This window comes from Equus caballus, chromosome 22, assembly GCF_041296265.1.
Source record: "Equus caballus isolate H_3958 breed thoroughbred chromosome 22, TB-T2T, whole genome shotgun sequence".
Classification (NCBI taxonomy): domain Eukaryota; kingdom Metazoa; phylum Chordata; class Mammalia; order Perissodactyla; family Equidae; genus Equus; species Equus caballus.
The window spans coordinates 42,757,028-42,776,762 of NC_091705.1; the positions used below are offsets into that span (position 1 = coordinate 42,757,028).

The 19,735-nt window shown below is 41.8% G+C and overlaps 1 protein-coding gene across 2 annotated transcripts in view; it reads left to right on the top strand.

Annotated features, from left to right (window-relative positions):
- The first annotated feature begins 8,842 nt into the window (after window positions 1-8,842).
- Window positions 8,843-19,735, top strand: part of DOK5 (docking protein 5) — a 152,224-nt gene continuing 141,331 nt past the window's right edge. The window contains exon 1 of one of the 2 annotated variants that reach the window (XM_001488976.6): window positions 8,843-9,589. In XM_001488976.6, coding sequence (XP_001489026.3) covers window positions 9,524-9,589 — 66 coding nt within the window. In that variant the 5' untranslated portion in view covers window positions 8,843-9,523. Of the gene's footprint in view, window positions 9,763-19,735 lie in introns of both variants that reach the window. The other variant, XM_070247208.1, reaches the window with a different exon arrangement.

Sequence of the window (19,735 nt, forward strand, 5' to 3'; positions counted from 1 at the left end):
TAATGCTGGATATCCAGAAACGGACCCACAGAGGGAAACTGGATCTGCGACAGATGAGGCATCGTGGAGCGAGGGCGACAGGAGGCTTCCACAGGCGGTCCCACATGGAAACAGAAGAATTAGATCCCAATCTTCGGTGACACCTCTCTCTCCTCCTGGGACAGTCATTCACGAGGAATTAAAGACTTAAATGTGAAAAGCAAAATTTTCAAGTTTGTGGGAAAAAATAGCAGAATGTTCTATGACCTTAGGATACTGAAGGAATTCTTTAACAAGATACAAAACTTACTAACAGTGAAAGAAAGGATTGATGAGTTTGACTCCAATAAAAATTAAAACTTCTGTTTCTTAAAAGACACCATAAAGACAAACAAAAGGCAATTTAGGCCAGATTTTTGTAACATTTACAAGTGACAAAAAATTATCTAGAATACATTAACAAAAACTCCTATAAATAACAAAAAAAAAGAAAAACACATTTAAAAAATGGACAAAAAACATAAATAAACATCTCCAGGATATAAAACAGGAATAGAAAGTAAAGATGACAATGCTCAACCCCATCGTAATCAGAGAAATGAACATTAAGATCCCATGTTGATATCCAGGGAGAAGAACATTCTAGCCAGAGGAAGTCCTAGTTCCCTGAGGCAGGATCCTGCTTGGCTTGTCAAGAAATAGCAAGAAGGTCACTGTGCTGTGTTTAATAAGCCAGAGAGAGGGAAGTAGACGATGATAACAAAGACAAGTAAAGGTCCTGTAATTCAAACTTTGACTTAAGAGGCCAGCAAGATGATTAATAAGAAAATAATAAGAAACTTGACCACATAGGGAAGAGAACTGATATGAGCAGTCACATTAATTTCGAGAGAGAGGGACAAAATGAGAGCAAAGTATAAGATATTTTAGACTATTCAACATTTAATTTAATTAATTCAGGACACATTTGTTAAGTGCCAGGCCCTCTACTAGGAACTGAAGATTCAAGATGAAGGAGAAACCTGTGCCATAGAAGGAGCCACATGCCTTAATAAATAACTAATAAAGAGAAATAAGTAATAAACAATAAAATATGTGATGCTCGTAAGAAACATAATGCTTCCTTGTAGAGTTCTCATGCTCAAGACTCAGTTCTTGGTGCCTTAAACATAGTTTTTACTAATCTCCACAGTAATCTGGTTGATATTATTTGTTCCCAATGTACAGATGAGAAAACTGAGTACAGGAGAGAGTAAACCTTTTGTTTGGAGCAGGGTTTCCGAACCTCGGTACTGCTGGCATTTGCAGCTGGATAACTCTTTGTTGTGGGCTGTCCTGGGCGTTGTGGGGTGTTTGGTAGCATCCCTGGCCTCTACCCACCAGATGCAAGTAGCTCCCTTCCCCCTACAGCTATGACAACCAGAGTGTCTCCAGACCAATATCTCCTGGATGACAAGATCACCCTGGCAGAGCACCAGAATAAGCAGTGGGGCGGGAATTCAAACCAAATCTGTTTGACTCCAAAGGCCGTAGTTGTTGGTTGTTTTTGCTTGTGTGTTTGGACTTTTCCTAGCGTACAATACTCTTATGAACAGGTCTATCTTGAGCACTATTCACTTATGTTTAACTGCATTCCTTTAAAGAAATGCACTGAGGAGATGTGTTAATCTACAAGCAGCTCACTCCGGAAGAAGGTATACGTGAGATGGTGACGCAGACATTATTTTAGGTTTCTACTATTCGTTCAGCATCACAGGATGCATGTATTATCAAATAATAGCTTGCAGGCACTGAGTTGCTTTCATTTCATCCATTCATTCCTTCAGTAATGCCAGGCATTGTCCTAGGCACCGGGGGCTCGGAGTGGACGGGTCAGAAGCACTCCCATTCAGGCTCAGTCTAACAAGGGTGTGGGAAACAGATAGGCGATGTGCTAACATATCATTCAACAGGATAATTTCAATTTGTGATAAGTTTTTAAAAAAAATAAAACAGAATTGTATGAGGGCAAGTGACTTGTTTGGAAGGAGGGTGCTAATTTGGATTTAGAGGTCAAGGAGGGCTTCTCAGAGGAGGTGACACAAGTTGAGACCTAAACGACAAGAAGGAGTCAGTCAGATGAAAAGTTGAAGGAAGAGTGTGTGACAGAGAGGAACGACCAAACGCTGAGATGCGAGGTGGGGGTGAGTTTGGTGTATTTCATGAACAGCAAGGAGGCCTTTGTGGACAGTGGGGGGTGTGCAGGGGCAAGAGGTAAATGGTGACAGAGAGGTGGGTGAGGTTCCAGGCGTGTCTGACTTTGTAGGCCAAAGGAGGGACATGGCTTATATTCTGTAGGCAAACAGAACGTGATCTTGTTGAAGTGACTTTGGAAGGAAGACCAAATGTTATCTTTCTTTGAGCTAAAATACTAAAGCAGCGTCCTACATGTCCTTGCTTCTATCAGTCACAGTTCTATGTTGGCGGTTATTTAAATAGACTGATGGGAGAGTTAAAGGTTGAAGCTTACAAGGGAAATCAAAGAAATATTTAAAATATGTTAGTTTAGTTTTTATTCTGCCTGCAGAGTTTCTGCAAAACCGACTATTTTTATTGCACTGGCTTCTTAGAAGGTCTATTGAGTATTTGATTTGATTTTAAAAAGCCCACAAGCAGCTGTATTCTTGAAGAATTCTGATATCAAGTGGCAATGACTGTCAGTGATTTTAGGTGTTTTTTTAGAAAGATGTTACAGTGATGATCTTATTTCATATTTTAGGCCTAACAATTTAGTGTCTGTTGCTTGTAATGGGATAAAATGGAAATAATTTAAATGTCTATCAATACAGAAAGGAGAAAAAAATGTGTTATTGTCATATGATGGAATATGATTCAGCAGTTTAATGAATGAGATCTACGAAAATGTACAGGTTGTACAAGTCTCCACAAAGGAGGAGGGGGGAAAGGTAAGTTGTAATCAAATAGGCAGAGAAAAATACAATTTTTTCCCAAGATGTATCGAGATAAAATTGACACATGGCATTGTGCAAGTTTAAGGTGGACAAGTGTTGATTCGATACATCTGTATATCGCAAAATGATTCCTACTACAGCACGGCAGCATGAGATAGGAGGGGCATAAGAGAACTTTGGGGCTGATGGATAGGTTCGTTATCTTGATTATGTGATGATTTCACAGGGGTAAACGTATGTCAGAACTTATGAAATTTTACACTTGGTACATGTGTGGTTTGCTGTGTGTCATGTATACCTCAACAACGCTATTAAAAATTGTTGAGGTTTATCATTGACATGGAAAGTTAAGTCGGTAGTAACTTTTCTTCCTTACTAGTGTATAAAGCGGTAGTGCATCTTAAAATTAATGGCCTCTTAGATTCATAAATGACAGCAATAAAGGCCTTTGATCTGAGATTCTGGTGGCTGAGCTTTATGCTGTTTTTAGCTAAAAGCATACTAACTGACATACTAGGAAATACTGGAAGGGGGTGATGTTGGGAAGACTGTGAATTTGCCGTTAGCCAAGTCAAGATTCGCCTGTCTTGTTAGAGACTGCTCCTTGTCGCCTAGTAGATTCCAAACTGGCCACTACATCCTCAAATGTTCTCTCTGATCCATTCCCCACACGGCAATCCGTCTGCCTTTTCCATGGACTCCCACTTAGCCAGGCTCATGGCTGCCTTGAATAAAACCTTCATTTTCCCACTTTCCCATCTTTTTGTGACGTCAAGGTCATGCGACTAAACTCTGGCCAATGAGATAAAAGTGAAATTGATGTGTGCAGCTAATTATAGTCATCAGTCTAAGACAGAAGACCCTAAAATTGCAAACGGGTCTGTCTGTTACATTATTTCGAAAATGTGTCTGCTTTTTTCCCTGCCTTATAATTCATGGACACCAAAACTGTTTTCAGAATAAAAAGCTTCCAGACCCAATTTATTTGTGTTTTATGAGTGAAGTTAAAACACTTCTTATTCGGATGCCAATGCGGGCGGTTGCTAATCCCCATTCTGAAGTAGGCTCCTTCTGCGTCTTTGGACAAGTCATCTAGTCTTTCTGCTTCAGGTCCTTCAGCTGTGAAATGTGGATAATTTTACAGGGCTCGGGGTGCTGTGAGGATTAATTAACATTGGCAGAGCACTTTGAACGTAAGACTTTGCCCTCTTCGCACATTTTGTCCAGGGACTTCAACAGACTGAAGCAGTAAGGCTGGCCCCATTTATCTCTGTTTTCCAGATCAGGTTATGAGGCAGGAGAAATTAATGGCTTTCCCAAAGTCACTCAGCAAACTAGGGGGGGAACCTTGAGGAGCCCTCTGGAATATTGACTTCTAATCTTCTTGCAACAACCCCTGGATACGTGCGTCATTTTGAAAAAGGGCTCTATAGATGCCAAATGCCTTTGTCACCTAATTACTTCTCTCTGGTCTTTTTCTCATGTGATGGCCTAGATTTTCCTGGGGTGGCTTTGCATCAACCCACAGAGAGGAGGACTCTTCTCATAAGAAAAGAAGCTCCAGTATCTGGAAGAGCCTGCTGACCAGAGGACTCTTTTTGTATCCCAGTCCGGTTCACTGGAGGTGTACGTTTGCTTGTGTGTCCTTGGTTAGAAACTTATGACATGAGGCCCACTCGGGCTGAAAGAAATAGTCATTCTATTTTTAAAGTTGCATTGGGAATTTAGTTTTTAAAAAAGCCCACAGGACAAAATCAACATTTCTAATAACCTTACCAACAAATAGCAACCACTGCTAATATTTTAGCATAGATATATTCAGCCTGGGTTTATATATATATATGGATATAAAACTCATTTTTAAAAGCCAGACCATACTGCATAGATTATTTATAACATACTGATTAATGTATAAGAAATCTTTTTATCCTTTCTGGCCTCATCACCCACCACCCTCTTTTCATTCTCCAAATTCCAATCACCTTGACCTTCTCTCTGTTCTTTCTTTTTTTTTTTCGGTGAGGAAGATTGTCCCTGAACTAACATCTGTGCCAATCTTCCTCTATTTTGTATGTGGGATGCCACCACAGTATGGCTTGACGGGCAGTGTGTAAGTCCACGCTCAGGATCCGAACCCTGGATCCCTGGGCCGCAGAGGTGGAGTGCGCGAACTTAATCACTACACCACTGGGCCAGCCCCTTCTCTCTGTTCTAAATGTACTGTGTGCTCTCCTGTCTGGGATATTTGCCAATCCTGTCCTCCTTCCCACCAGCCTCTCTCTGTCCTCACGTAGGAATTAGTACCTTCCCCTTCCTATCTCAGCTCCCTAATTTCTCCGTCCCCATTCCAAAGGAGTCAGGTCCTGTCTCCGTGTCCCCTCCTCGCACAACATCAGGTAACTTTCCTTCCTTCATAATTTTATACTTATTTGAGTATTTTATTAGGGTCTTGCACTCCCAGTGGACAGTTAACTCCAGGAGGGCAGCGTTTGGTTTCTTTCTATCTGCTCGCTGACTCCTCAGTGCCTAGTGAGCCTGGCTTAAATAATGTTTGTTGAATGAACAAAGAAGAAGTGACAGTGACATCTTTTACATCTGTTTTAATGGTTATGATATGGCTTTGTAACAGAATGGTAAGTGTGACTCTTCCTGTTGACTCGATTTCAGAAGAACTCTCAAAAGTCCGGGGGAGGAGCATTTAGAAAACATTCGAATGCAGGGTGCTGGGGCTTCTGTGCAGAAACTGGGGAAATGGGATTTCCAAACCATTCCGTCTGCGTTAGTCGATGATCATGCGCCTCCAAGCGAAATAAGACATTGTGGTTAAAGAGATGAAAGAAGGAATGTTCCCGTGCGCGGAGCAGGGAGTTGGTCTTCTCCTCCCAGGGCAGAGGGAAGGGGGAGCTCACTCCTTACCTTATAGCAGGAGAATCACTCAGAAGGCTTTCTCCTACTAGGGTGTAAGCTCCATGGGGACAGGGACTTTGTTTATCTGTTTGGAGTGTGTGTGTGTGTGAGAGAGAGAGAGAGAGAGGAAGAGAGAGAGAAAGTTACTGTGGCAGTCTCTACCCATACCAGGTGCTCCATCAATATTTATTAAACGCAGGAGGGAAGCATGGAAGCCATGAACAACGGAAGCAGACCTGTGCCCAGATTTTCTCCCGTCTGATTTCAATGTCATCTTCCAAGTCATCCTTCTTTGGGTGGGTAATGACTGGGGAAGGGAGACCTGGCCGCAGAGCAGACAGCCTCTCTCCTTAGTGTCGGGCAAAGCATTTTCCTTAGCGCTGACTCGCTTTGGAGGAAAGGCTGCTTATGTATCTGTGACACTCCCACTGAGAGCTGCGGGCCATGGGGCCAAAGCTCAAGTTATTTTTGGTAAAGATATTGGACAACTGCCATTTCAGCCTCTGCCTTGGTACTTTGTGGTACTTAGTGAAAGTACAACCTCCTTTGGCGAAGCTTGGGAGCCCACCACCTGCTCTGGAAAAGTGCAGAAGCCTCTGGATTTCTGCACACAATTTCCTGTCCTGAAGAGATAAAAGATGATGATGATGATGATGATGATGATGATGACAATAATAATAATAATTGGCTGAATGGAATGCAGAGCGAACAGCACGTTCATGTTTCAAGCTAGAGTGGATTTCTGCTTTGAATATCTTGGATTGGGCAACCTTTGGATTAATTTCTTGCTTTGCAATGCTAAGGTTATAAAGTTCTATTTCAATGCATGACATAGTTTTGCTTCCTATCAATGAGATGTCCGAATAGAAGGGTACTACTATATGTATTCCATTTTGAACTCACGCTCATTTCATTCTAATGCAATAAACTCTTAATCTGCCACTTTAGATCATGTGCCCATGTCTGAACCAATCAGTGCGTCTGAAGGAAGGCAATGTACGAGCCTGCACACCTGCCCTGGGAGCAGGGCATAAAGTATATTCAAAGTGACAATGATGCCCACTATTGGAAGAAGGGAATTTGGATGCTGAGGAAGCAAACAGAAATGGATACAACAAATAAGAAGTTTTAAGTTTTGAAAATTGCCTTAAAATCAGGGATTGAAATAGGATTTTTTTGTGTGTCTCACCTCTCCAGTGAAACTGAATTGTGTTTCACTATATGGTTGGCAGTATATAATTGTGTAAGTTGTGCACTGTGCAACTCTATAAGCACTGCTTACGTTGTGTATCTCTGTAAATTATCTTTTGTCTTTCTGCCATGGTTGCGTACTGCACATTTTGGACTGCCCACCCAAAGTCTAACTGGCTTCCATCCTGTGAATAGTATGACACAGTCTGTGTGTTTTGCATGTATGTCAGTTTGACCTCACCAAAAACAAACAAATAACATCATATACTGGATTCAATCTTGCAATTAAAAAGAAATCACTTGTTTCTTCACATCTAGTTTGGTATTTTCTAGTTTGATTATTTACGGATGTTGATTGCACTCAACATTAACTAACAAGGGATGGATTTCTCAGTTTTTGTCAGTGATTATTTCTGTTATCTTAAGCCATTAACTTCAAGCTCCTCATGCCTAAATTCCTGCATTCTTTGTTTCTGTGATACTGTGGGCTTGGTCTACAAATGATGTGTGGGACAAATGCCTTCCATGAACACGTCCATTTCATGGCAACCACGGACAGTATTTTTTTGTTTTTTTAAGTTGTAAGCCTTCAGAAAGAACTCTCCAAACGATTTTGTCATCTCATCCTCTTTTGGTCAGAGATTTAAACTTAGAACATCATTTACATCAAATGACAACATGATGACAGAGCTAATGATTTATTATACGGCCAAAAGAGTTCTCCTTGTCAGAATTTTTGCTTTTTGATTGTCTCACTTTAGTCTCAGTTCTCCCATGACACATTCTTGGGTGATTCTCTTCTTTGACTGACACCCATCAAATCAAGGTGACTGAAAGCTAGTGCTCCCATTGAGAAAGGAAAGATTCACATAATCTTAGAGTCGAAAGGCCTTCAAATGTCATCAGGTCAGATAGCGCACTAAACAAACGAATTCTCTTCTCAATAGCTCCTGCCCGAGGTCACCCAGCCTTAGTTTGGTCACCTCTAGTGAACAAGAATTGTCAAATTTCTGATGCTGTTTTTGCCTTTGTGGTTAGTGCAAATGACTAGAAAGATTTTCCCTGGAAACCAGCTAACCTCCCTCCTCCGTGGCATCTGCTCTTTAGAAGAGGTACAGGGCCGTGCTTACCAGCAGAGCTGATGTCACACACACCTCCCTTCAATCCTAGCCCTGTGGGATCGAGGGCAAGTCTCTTAATTCGTCTGAGCTTCAGTTTCTATAAAACGTGGATGCTAGGATCTATGTTATTATTCCCTTATCAGGATTAGCACAGTGCCTAGCAGTCTGGTGCCCAATAAGTGTTAGCGGTTATGGACTGAAGCCGCTTTGGGAAGGTAGCGCAGCCAGGGGCAGGCGAGTGTAAAATCTGGTTGCCTTTGAATCTTATTCTATAGGCAGCATCCCCTAATGGTCAGGCGGTGAGCTCTATTGCCAGGCTAGGGAGGCGTAAATAAGGGCCTGGTATTTACAATAGGTACAGGGGAGTTTAAATGAATTAATCAGCAAAGGGTTTAAAGCTGTGCTTGGCACTATGGATTTATCCAGCACCTGCTCTGGGCCAGGCTTAGGGGGTTCACGTATTAACGACGCCAAGTGTTAGTCCGTGGGAACCTTACAACCGGGTGGGAAAGACAGGCTAAAACAAGGAAAACGTGCCAAACGGTATCACCGAGGGCTGGGTCCAGGATGCCAAGGAAACCCGAAGAAGCACGTAGCTTAAGCCATGGCCATATCCCTCCCCTCATATGCCAAGGTCAAGGCAAACCATGGCAACATCGCCTCCCCAGACACGCACAGCAGAGGTAAAAACGAGCCCTTCTTAGGGAAGAGATGGGGCCGAAGGCACAGGCGGGGTAGGCGCGGCGGCCGGGAAAAGTGAAATTTCCCCTCTTCCTAAAATAAGCCACCGGAGCGAGAAGCGAGGGAGCGTTATCACGGCAGGCTGTAGCCTAGGCGCGGGGGCGGGCTGGGGCTCGCTCGTGGTCCTGGGGGGATGGGATGCGGGTCGGGCAAGGTGGGCTAGAGGGGAGGGGAGGGGTGTGCGCGCGTTCAAGGGTGTCTGCCTGCGGGTGGCCTCAGCCGGGCGCGGGGACCCGCGCGGCTCCTCCTCCTCACCCTCCCGTCCTCCTCCTCCTCTGCTCCTGGGCCCCGGGAAGAGGCAGGGCTGGATCCCTGAGCAGCCGCCGCTCCTCCTCCTGGCAGGCTGGCTGATGAGTCAGCTGACGCCGGCGCTCCAGCCTCGCCTCGCCGCGCCGCGCTCTCTGCGCTCCCCCAAAGTGGCTGCAAACCGGCCGCCCACTTTCAGGGTTTGGGGGACAGAGAAAGTGATGTGCGCCTTCTAAAGCCACGCTGAGCCGCAGCCGAAGCAGCTTCATCGCTCCAACTTTCTCCCCCCTTCCCGACCCCACGTCTTCTCTTGACCCTGCCCTCAACCCTCCCCAAAGCCACTTAGGGTGCGTGCGCTTGGGTGAGGGGGGTCACCGGCTGTCCGGGATGGCTTCCAATTTTAATGACATAGTGAAGCAAGGGTACGTGAGGATCCGGAGCAGACGCCTAGGGGTAAGTATCGACCCCTTTTTTTTTCCTGTTCGCCCGTTCAATTGTCTTTATCCTTAGCCAGCATCCCTGAAGGGTGGAAGGAGATTCCCCGGCAGCGCGCTGGGGAATTGCGCTGTGGCTTTCTCAGCCGAAATCCACGTCTGCTGGGGCTGCCCCTGGAAGGCCAGGTCTAGGTATGTAATGGATCTATCTTTATCTCTCGGATGACTTGGCTTTCTGATGGTGGCCGCGTGTTCGGCTTCAGTAGCCACTGGAGCCCGTCTACTGGAAATAAATATTTCTCCGTAGCCATGGGAGTTAGAGCTGAGAAACCCGGGCGGGGGTGCTGAGCCTGCCGGATGGCCCCGGTGCCCCTCTTCCCACTCCCCGCCAACTTAACTTTTCTAGGGGATGGATCGGCTGTCTGAGAAAGAGGGCAGACGCCCTCGGTGTGAACAAGGTCAGTGACCCTCTGACTCCAGGAAGAGGTTTCCGCCAAGCAAAAGGTCTCTTCGGACTCCGGATGCTGGACAGTGACCCACCTTGTCCCAGGTGTTGGCGAAGGCCGCGTGGGCTGGCCTCTGGCCAGGCCGGCTTGGGGTAGATACCAGAGTCCTTAGTCTGGCTGGTGGAGTTCTGTTGGAATACACACTGGAAACCCGCTGGGAGATTATTTAGGGTGGAACATAATACCTGGCACACAGCGAATGCTCCCTAAATATATACTGAAAGAATGAATGAATCTGAGGGTACTTGTAGGGGACGGATGTTGGCCCAGGCGTGGCCCCTCTCTTAAAACTCCCTCTCTTCTGCCCTTTTCCCCTTGGCTCTTCATTGATGGGACGTCAGGAGAACTCATTCTGCTTCTCCTTGGGCTTGAGTGATGGTAAAGGAATTCTTGAGGGAGGAGGAAGACACTGGAATGTTTTTTTTTTTTTTAATTTCAAACTATCTCATTTCTCTTTGCCTTGTGTCATGTGTTGTTGCTGTTTTTTGTGTATTGTGTGTGTTTCGGCAAGAGTGTTGGGGGAGGAAAGCTTACTTTAGTAATATCTGAAACAATAATAATTACAGTAATGATGTGGAATGGCCCCACTGGGGGTAGTGTTACAGTAATAAGTTGAATGTCTTTCTCTACAAATATATGTGATTGACACCTTTCTTTTATTTGGTCTTTAGATTTTTTTACGTGTCAGATAATTTTACTGAAAATTGAAAGAAAATTTCACAGCTAGGGAGGAAAACCTGGTGATAGAAAGATCTGTAGTTATTAAAAACTCTTGCCTGATTTGTTTTGGTCTTTGCTTTCTTTCTTTTTTTCCCTCCTGGTTACCATGTTTTAGCAATTATGTCCCATGTTATTGTGAATCTATAAATATATAATTGGGGAGAAATATAACAGAACTAACCAATCCCTATCAGCCCTGCCTAAATTTTCTTGATTTTTCCCTTCTGCTTTGTAAATATTCTCACCAGCAGGAGCAGTTACTATTGGGGTACTTAACTGAGTGATTCTCATGCAAAGGACCAGAAATAATAGGAACTTTGTATTTTGATAATCTCAAGAGCCAGCCAAGTGTGGCGATTTTAAAGGGAGCATTAAAAGCACCATTCTAATTTTAGATTTACTCCATCATGTCATTTGAGGAAATTGATAGGAGACATCCATTCTGTTTTAGGGAACATTCCAATAGGAAGAAGGCATGTATTATTAATGCACAAAATGTGAATTATTCATAAGGATCGGAGTTTATGCCAAATTGTGACACATGGTGATTTATTTGAAAGACTAGTTGCTGTAACTTTCTAGTTTATGGTAATTGAGATTATTTTTCTGTATTATTACCACTGATACATAGTCCTGTGTGCCAACGTTTATGGACAGATATTTGAAGCCGAAGGAAAAGAAAGATAGTTTAGTTTGCATTCATTTTATATTTTACAGTATTTTGAAGGCCGGTGAGCAGTAGACTTTCTCAGGACTTATTCATTTCGTGTGTGTTAGCACTCAGATAGATTTTAGGATATTGAATGATGGTTATTGCTCATGAAAAGAAAAGGTCAAAAATATAATCAAAGAGGGGTCTGGCCCTGTTGCTGAGTGGCTAAAGTTCTCCATGCTCTGCTTTGGTGGTCCCGATTTGTGGGTTTGGATCCCGGGTGTGGACCTACTCCACTCATTGGCCGTGCTGTGGAGGCATCCCACATACAAAGTGGAGGAAGATTGGCACCAATGTTAGCTCAGGGCGAATCTTCCTCACAAAAAAAAAGAAAAAGAAAAATATAATCAAAGAAATCTGGTCTTATTTGTTAACATTGGTTTTATCACCAGTTAATTTTTAAAAAGTGTTATTATGATATAATTTATTTATATAAACTGAGGAGGCTGATTACATAGTTGTGAGAAACAGTGTGAACCAAAGTTTTAATGGAGGCTGCAAGTAACGGTGAAGGATGCTACCAGGAAACGACAGAGGGACCCTGTGTCCAAAGTAAGAAGTGTTAGTGGTATTAATCTAGGCTGCATATAGCCTGGAACAGGATGAAAGTGTGTCAGTCTCCAGGAGTGCTAGGACATTACATCTGCTACAGAGTGGGCACTTAGTAAGTGCACACTGAAAAACGCATTGAACTACAGCGTGAATGTGTGACTTTGCAATTCATAAGCCTCTTTAGGAATGAATATGACATAATAGTTTTATTAATGGAATCCAGACAAATGTCTATGGATTAGAACCATGTTTGGGAGGGTTTATAATTAAACAAGAAAACAGCATTTCATGGAAAGCAGCTGTTGTGCCTAGGAACGCTCCCTGAGTTTTGGAAAGAGAGAAGAAAACAAATTCTACTTCTGTTACTCATTAGCTCCATGACCCTTGATCATTCTTGGACTCAGTTTTCTAATCTGTACAATGAACACTATTTAATGATGTTGGGAGCATTAAATATGATAACACCTGTGAAAATGCAATGAACGCATACAGTATTGATTCTGACTGTATTATTTCTTTAGTGTGATCAAATGAATTAAGATTGGTAGAAGGATAAAGGGATTATTGATTTCCTTATCTTTATATCTAGAAGTGTCCAAAGACGGAAATGTTTATGCAGCTGTAGGTGTTTTCATTGGTTGAAGCTTTTACGAGTATTTAAGTGATTTTTCAATGGGGCAGGAAACGTTCTAAGACCATCCTGGTTCAAATGGGTGGTGGATAAGTGGTCATATTTAGTTGAGATCCTAAACAGTTTAAGTCATTAAACAATCAAATAGGTATTGACTTATTTTTTTTGAACATCAAGAAGCTTCATGAAATTCAACTCATTTAACTCAAAAATCTCAGTATCTTCACATGTTCCTTCTCCAGCTTAATCTCCATTGGTACATGGAGGTCTCAAGCTGTGCTCTGGGTACAATATTTGTTCAGGAATGTCGATGTTACCATTTGAAGCGCTGTGCGGGGGCTAGGGTGGGGGGGTGGAGAGGGGAACAGCTGTCTACAATTAACTGGCTAATCCACAAAAGGCTCTAAAAACTTATTCTTAGATGAATGGTGAATCGGGCGATTTGCACATCGTTAACCTGACTGTGTGGCTTAGATGGCATCATGTAACTATCCTCACTTGGTTTCTTCCTTTGCAATGGTGAGAATGTCCCAATCAATAATTGCTATGGCTTGGCCATGATGCAAGCCTCAGAGTTTAAACTCAGACCTTTTCTCTTTATCTACACGAAATCCCTTGATTATTCGCCTTTGAGTAACGTCTCTGTGCTCTTGTCTACCGAGGGCCTCTTCAGTCTAGCCCACATCTCCACCTGGATGTCTAACAGTCTCAAACTTAATGCATCCAAACCCTTGGTTGTTTCATCCAAACCTGCTTCTCCTGGAGTCTGCATCTCAGCCGCTGGAGGTCCCAGCATTTTAGTTACCCTGATAAAAACCAATCAAACAAGCAACACACCAGGAAACCTCAGTCTCATTTCTCTCTCCTTGTCTTTTTCTCACTCCCACCACCAGTCCACTGGGAAATCTTGTGGGCTCTATCTTTGAAATATATCTAGGAAATGACTCTCTCTCACACTCTCCACCACCACTACCCTCGTCCAAGCCCCATCATCTCCTCCCTGCAATGCTGTAATAAGCTCCTAATTTGTCTTCCTGGCTGCTTCAACCACCAAGGCCTTTCAATGCAATTCAGAGTAAAAAGCCTTACAATGAGTTGACTGGGCTAACCTTTTCTCTCGCTGTTCCGTCTGCTTGGAATGCTGTTCCCTCATGTATCTGTTCCTGGCTGGCTCTCTCATATCCTTCAGGCTTTCCTCAAATGCTACCTTCTCACTGAGGTGTTCCAATACTCCATTTTACTTCTTCCTTCCCCCCCCATCCCTTCCCTTGTTTCTCTCTAGACTTAACACTCCTCACGGTTGATCTGTATCTTTTACTTGTCTGTTGCCCGTATCCCCACAAGGGCTGGGACTTCTCTATCTTTTCATCATAGTTGAACCCCAGTGCTCAGAACAGTACTCAGCACTAAGCAGGCACTTGATGAAGATTTATTAAATGAACGAATGAATGAATGAATCCATCGCTGTATACTGGTTTAAGAGCATGGGCTCCGAGATGAGACTGTGTGAAAATCCCAATTCAGCGACCGGTTATGTGACTTTCGGTGATTTATTTAACATTTATAAGCCTCACTCTTCTGTAAAAACAGGGAGACTCACAATACCTACCTACTAGACGGTCCTCGTAAAGGGTTGAACACAATGCTTGGCTCAGTGGAAACCCAATTAATGTTTATTACTGTTCTCACTTCTGGCACTAGTGCTGTTAGAGGACCATGGCGACTAGATGGTTAGTATTCTTACTGTTTCTACTGAAATAGCTCTCATCCTCAGAGAACTTGCTGTTTAGCTGGAAAGTGAACTTAATGTCACCGAAATAATTAATGTACAGGCACAGATGTTGCTCAGCACTGATGCTAGGTATTTGCCTTTCTAAGAGTTTTCATGATCCTTAGACAAATGACAAAGATATCAAGGACAGAAAGATCCTCTCTTTGTAACTTTGGTTTGAATGAGCTCATCAGAGAAGGAGGTATTTCTGTTAATTTGAGGGTCTTTTTCTTTGGTGACAGAGAATGGATTTGAAAAATTGGTTCGTTCCTGGCCAGATTTTGGGCAGAAACCTTTCCTCACTTTTTTGTTTCTCTGTTTCACCTGACCCAGTATACCAAAGAGGCTTCTGTGTTTCATCTGTGGGTTTAGGATTTATAGATGACCAAGATCTGTGCATTTTTTATGGTACCATGACAAATTTATGTTCATAATGTCAAAATCATAGAAATAGAATAAATTTGTCATAAACCATCAGAACATAAGTATATGTACACATGCATGCACCCCACACACGCAGACATTCAGGAAGTCCTGAATGAAGTGCCGTTTTTCTTCTCCAAGAGAAAGAAGCTTTGGGGATAACTTTGCCTGTGGTGAAATTTACGGTCGGATAGACTGAATGCGCATGCCGAAGTCAAGACTCCGGAGTATTTTGGCCCCGTCTGAACTATCTTTACCGGTTTCCATCTCAGAAGTGCTTTCTAGCTGGTATTTTCATCGTCTTCATCTGGTGGTCTGTGCGAAGGATATGATTAATAAATGCATAAAGTCAGCCTTTAATCATCGTTCCCCAAACTAATTTAAGCATAGAATGGCCTATTTAGTGCTTTGTGTGTAGACATTAAACCAAATTACTGATGTGATGATTTTTCCCACATCTGCCAATGTATTTTTTTTTATCATATTCATTAGATGACCAGAAATACTTATTTTTCAAACAGCCCTGTCAATTTTGTGGGGAATGCTTCTCTTTGGTATTTTAAGAATTTAGTTTTCGTTTGGGATTTATTTGCTTTTATTTATTTTATTACTCATCCAATATTTATTGAGATGAGAGCCTACTAGTGTTAAGCTCCAGGTAAGCCACCTTAAATAAGACAAGTATAGTCAGCATCCTCAAGAAATTGACAGTCTATTTTGGACTTGTATTAGGATTAATACAGATTAATATATTGTACATATTACTATACAGCACTATATGTTACTCTATTTATAGTATTTTTAACATTCTGTGTATTACTATCGTTGAGGGTGAATTAGTCTGAGTAACAGGTCAAATATTGAAGTGAAAAGGGATCTGCAGGTCTCTCCCTGGTCCGTTTTTGTGAAACGAGGAAGGGCAAATTTGATTTTCTTCTTACTCTAGGAATTTGACTCCAGTCCGGTGGAAATAAAACCTTTGGAGATTGTAAACCAGGAAGAGATTAATATGCTTCCCTCCTACAACTCTCTGTTTCTGTGAAATTCAAAATAAAATTGTGAGTTTAGAAATGCTACAGATGTATGTGAATGTTGAAATTAAAATAGCTTCTTTCTTGAATGCAGATGGCTAAATTTTGGGGAAGTATTTGGAAGCTGATTTTTGCCGAACAGTTGTGGGGTTGTCTTTATTTTGTAGTGTCCTAAGCCTCTGTGTGTGCCCTAGATCGCAGAGAACATCAGTGTTAGCCGTGTGGATTATGTTCTCCAGTGGAATCATTAACTGGGCTCCAGGGATAGGATGCTGGTGATTTTTCTCAGGTGATGCTTCATAGCTTTCATCAGATTCTGGCAGAGATCTGGACCTCCCTGCCCCAGGCTCTCTCACCCTCACCCTCTGCAACTTCGAAAAGATTCAGAACCGTGGTCTCATTTTTTAAATTAATTTTTTTTATTTTTTGGTAATTGTAGGTGCACATGTAGTTGTAAGAATAATACCAAGAGCTATCCCGTGGCCTTTACCCAGTTTCTTCCAATGGTAGCATCTTTCAGATCTATCGTCCAGTATAACAACCAGGATATTGACATCGGTACAGTCGAGATACAGAACATTCCCTCACCACAAGGGTCCTTTGTGTTGACCTTTTATAGCTGCCCCTCCTGCTAAAGCCCTGACAACCACTCGTCTGTTTTCCATTTCTATAATTTTATCATTTCAAGAATGTTATATAAATGGAACCATATAGTATGTAACCTTTTGGGATTGGTTTTTTTTGATTCAGCATAATTCTCTGGAAATTCATCCAGATTGTCATAGATTTCAATGGTTCATTCCGTTTTATTGCTGAGCAGTATTCCATAGTATGGATGCACCGTAGTTTGTTTAGCCATTCACTTGTTGAAGGGCATCTGAGTTGTTTCCAGTTTGGGGCTGTTGTGATAAAGCTGATATACACGTTTGTGTTCATGTTTTTGCATGGACGTAAGTGTTCATACCTCTACCTGAATGCCCAGGAGTGCAATTGCTGGGTGGTATGCTAGTTGCGTGTTTAGTGTTTTAAGAAACTGCCAAACTTTTTCACAGTGGTTGTGCCACTTTACATTCACATCAGCAACGTATGAGTGACCCAGTTTCTCCGCATCCTTGCCAGCCTTTGATGTTGTCACTAGTTTTGGTGTTGTCACTATTTTTTATGTTAGTCATTCTGAGGTGTGTGTATTGACATCTCATTCTGGTTGTTTTTTTCTAAGGTTGGCACCTGAGCTAACATCTGTTGCCAATCTTTTTGTTTGCTTGTTTTTCTTTTTTTGTTTCTTCGTCACCCCATAGTCCCACCAGTACATAGTTGTATAGTCTAATTGTAGGTCCTTCTGGCTCTGCTCTGTGGGACACCACCTCAGTATGGCCCGAGGAGCGGTGCTAGGTCTGTGCCCAGGATCTGAACTGGCAAAACCCTGGGCCACGGAAGCGGAGAGCGTGAACTTAACCACTCGGCCATGGGGCTGGCCCCTCACTGTGGTTTTAATTTCATTTCCCTAATAGGGAGAGATGTTGAACATCTTTTCTTGTGCTTATTTGCCATCCTTACGTACATTTGGGTAAAATGCTTGTTTCTGTCTTTTGACCATTTTCTAAATGGATTGTTTGCTTTTTAACTGTTGAGTTTTGAGAGTTCTTTATGTATTCTAGATATTAATCCTCTTCAGACGTGGTTTGCAAATATTTTCTCTCAGTATGTAGTTTATCTTTTTCATCCTCTTAACAAGGTCTTTCACAGAGCAGAAGTTTTTAATTTTGATGAAGCCCAATTCAACAAGTTTTTCCTTTTTCTATGGTTTTGATACTAACGCTTTGCTTGGCCCAAGATCCCAAATAGTTTTTCCTTTGTTTTTTCTAAATGTTTTATAGTTTCACCTTTTGCATTTAAGTTCGTGATCCATTTTGAGTTAATTTTTGTATAAGGTGTGCATTTTAGGGCTTGGTTCATTTTTTGCCTATAGATATCTAATTGCTTCAGCACCGTTTGTTGAAAAGACTGTCTTTTCTCCGTTAAGCATATTTATGTGTATCTATTCCTGGGTCCTCTATTCTGTTCTATTGTTTATATACCTGTATATGTGCAGCCATGGGTTTATATATGTCTCTAGGTGTAGGTGTACAGTACGTCATGAAATAGGGTAGACAGATTCCTCCCACTTTATTCTTCTTTTTCAAAATTGTTTTAGCAATTCTAGTTCCTTTGCTTTTCGATATGAATTTTATAATAATCCTGTCTATAACTACTGCACATCTTGCTGGGACACTTTTTCTTTGTTTCTTTCCTTCTTTCCTTGCTTCCCCTGAGCTAATATCCGTGCCCATCTTCTTCTATGTTTTATGTGGTATGCCCGCCACAGCATGGCTTGACAAGCTGTGCTTAGGTCCATGCCCAGGATTCAAACCTGCACCTGGGGCCGCGAAAGTGGAGCATGCAAACTTAGCCACTATGCCACTGGGCCTGCCCCTCTTTCTCTTTTTAATGATTGAATTGATGCATTATTTTTTCTATGGTGGAAATAGCATAAATTTGAGACTCATATCTCAACTTGGCCACTTAGTGACTCAATGGCCTTGGGAAAATTGCTTACTCTTTCTGACATGTAGCTTCCTCATATAAAAAACGAAGATAATGCACTTCTCATAAAAGATAAGTATGTCAAACCCTTAATCTTTTGCCTGACTCATAGTAGGAACTTAATGAATGGTTATGATGTTGATTTTTATTTTTTATTGTTAAGAGATTGAGACAATATTTGTTGTTCGTTGTCTGTAAGAACCGTAAACTAATAGAGATGCATTCACTCCTATCTCAGCAGAAGTGTCATGGCTTAGCAATGAAAAACAGGGAGCGTTTCACTTTCCTCTAGCTGTTAACTTCAGCGATAAAGTTTTATAACATTGGGCTTATTTAGGGGCCACTAATGAAACACTATCTTAGAAAATGTACAGTTGGCTATATTAGCCATGACGGCAGACTTTTGGTTAAAAGACTGACCATAATATTTTTGCCTAGTAACGCTAGTAGTGTTGCCCAAATGTGAGAGTTGTATATCTCAAGAGACCATTTTAGGGCAGTAAACAACGTTGAATCATAAATTGAGAAAAAATGCTGCTTCTTGTTCAACTTAACTCAAGAACTGTTGGCTAAGTTGGCCTTTTAATAGAGAGAGACCTGAACGTGGTACAGTCTTCATGTGACGATATCGTATTTTATCGTGTTCGTTAACTACATGTTGTATTAAATTTTACAGTTACCTTCAGGTGATACTGGTTTTCCATTTAAGATAAGACATGTAGCTTTCTCTTTAAATAAGTTTATTTAATTTAAAAAGTGAAGTGATTTAATAGATAATTAACTGATAGTGCAAGTATTACCAACAAGTGGCAAAAACTATAGAGGTAAGAGGTGGAACTCAGATACAGCGCACATCCATGTGGCGGCCTATGCATGACTGAAGTTTGGGAACTCAGGACCATTGTACTTATCTTTTTAAGTAGGTTTTGTAAAAATTTCTTTACTTATAGCTGCCATATGGCTTAATTTTATACAAATATCTTAAAAATTGGGTCCTAAGAAAAAATATCCCATCTACTCAATACCATCCTCTTAAGAAACTTGCATCTGATATCTCTATAAATATATATTTCACTTCTTAACCAAAAAAACCCCACAAACTTAACTCGAATTTACCCAAGCCTTTATCTTGTCTTCCCTCCATTTGTATATACAATAAATACTTCAGTGGTTAATGGAAAGAGAAATTAGCCTGTTTTATGAATGGACTACCTCAAATGAAATTAAAACACTAGT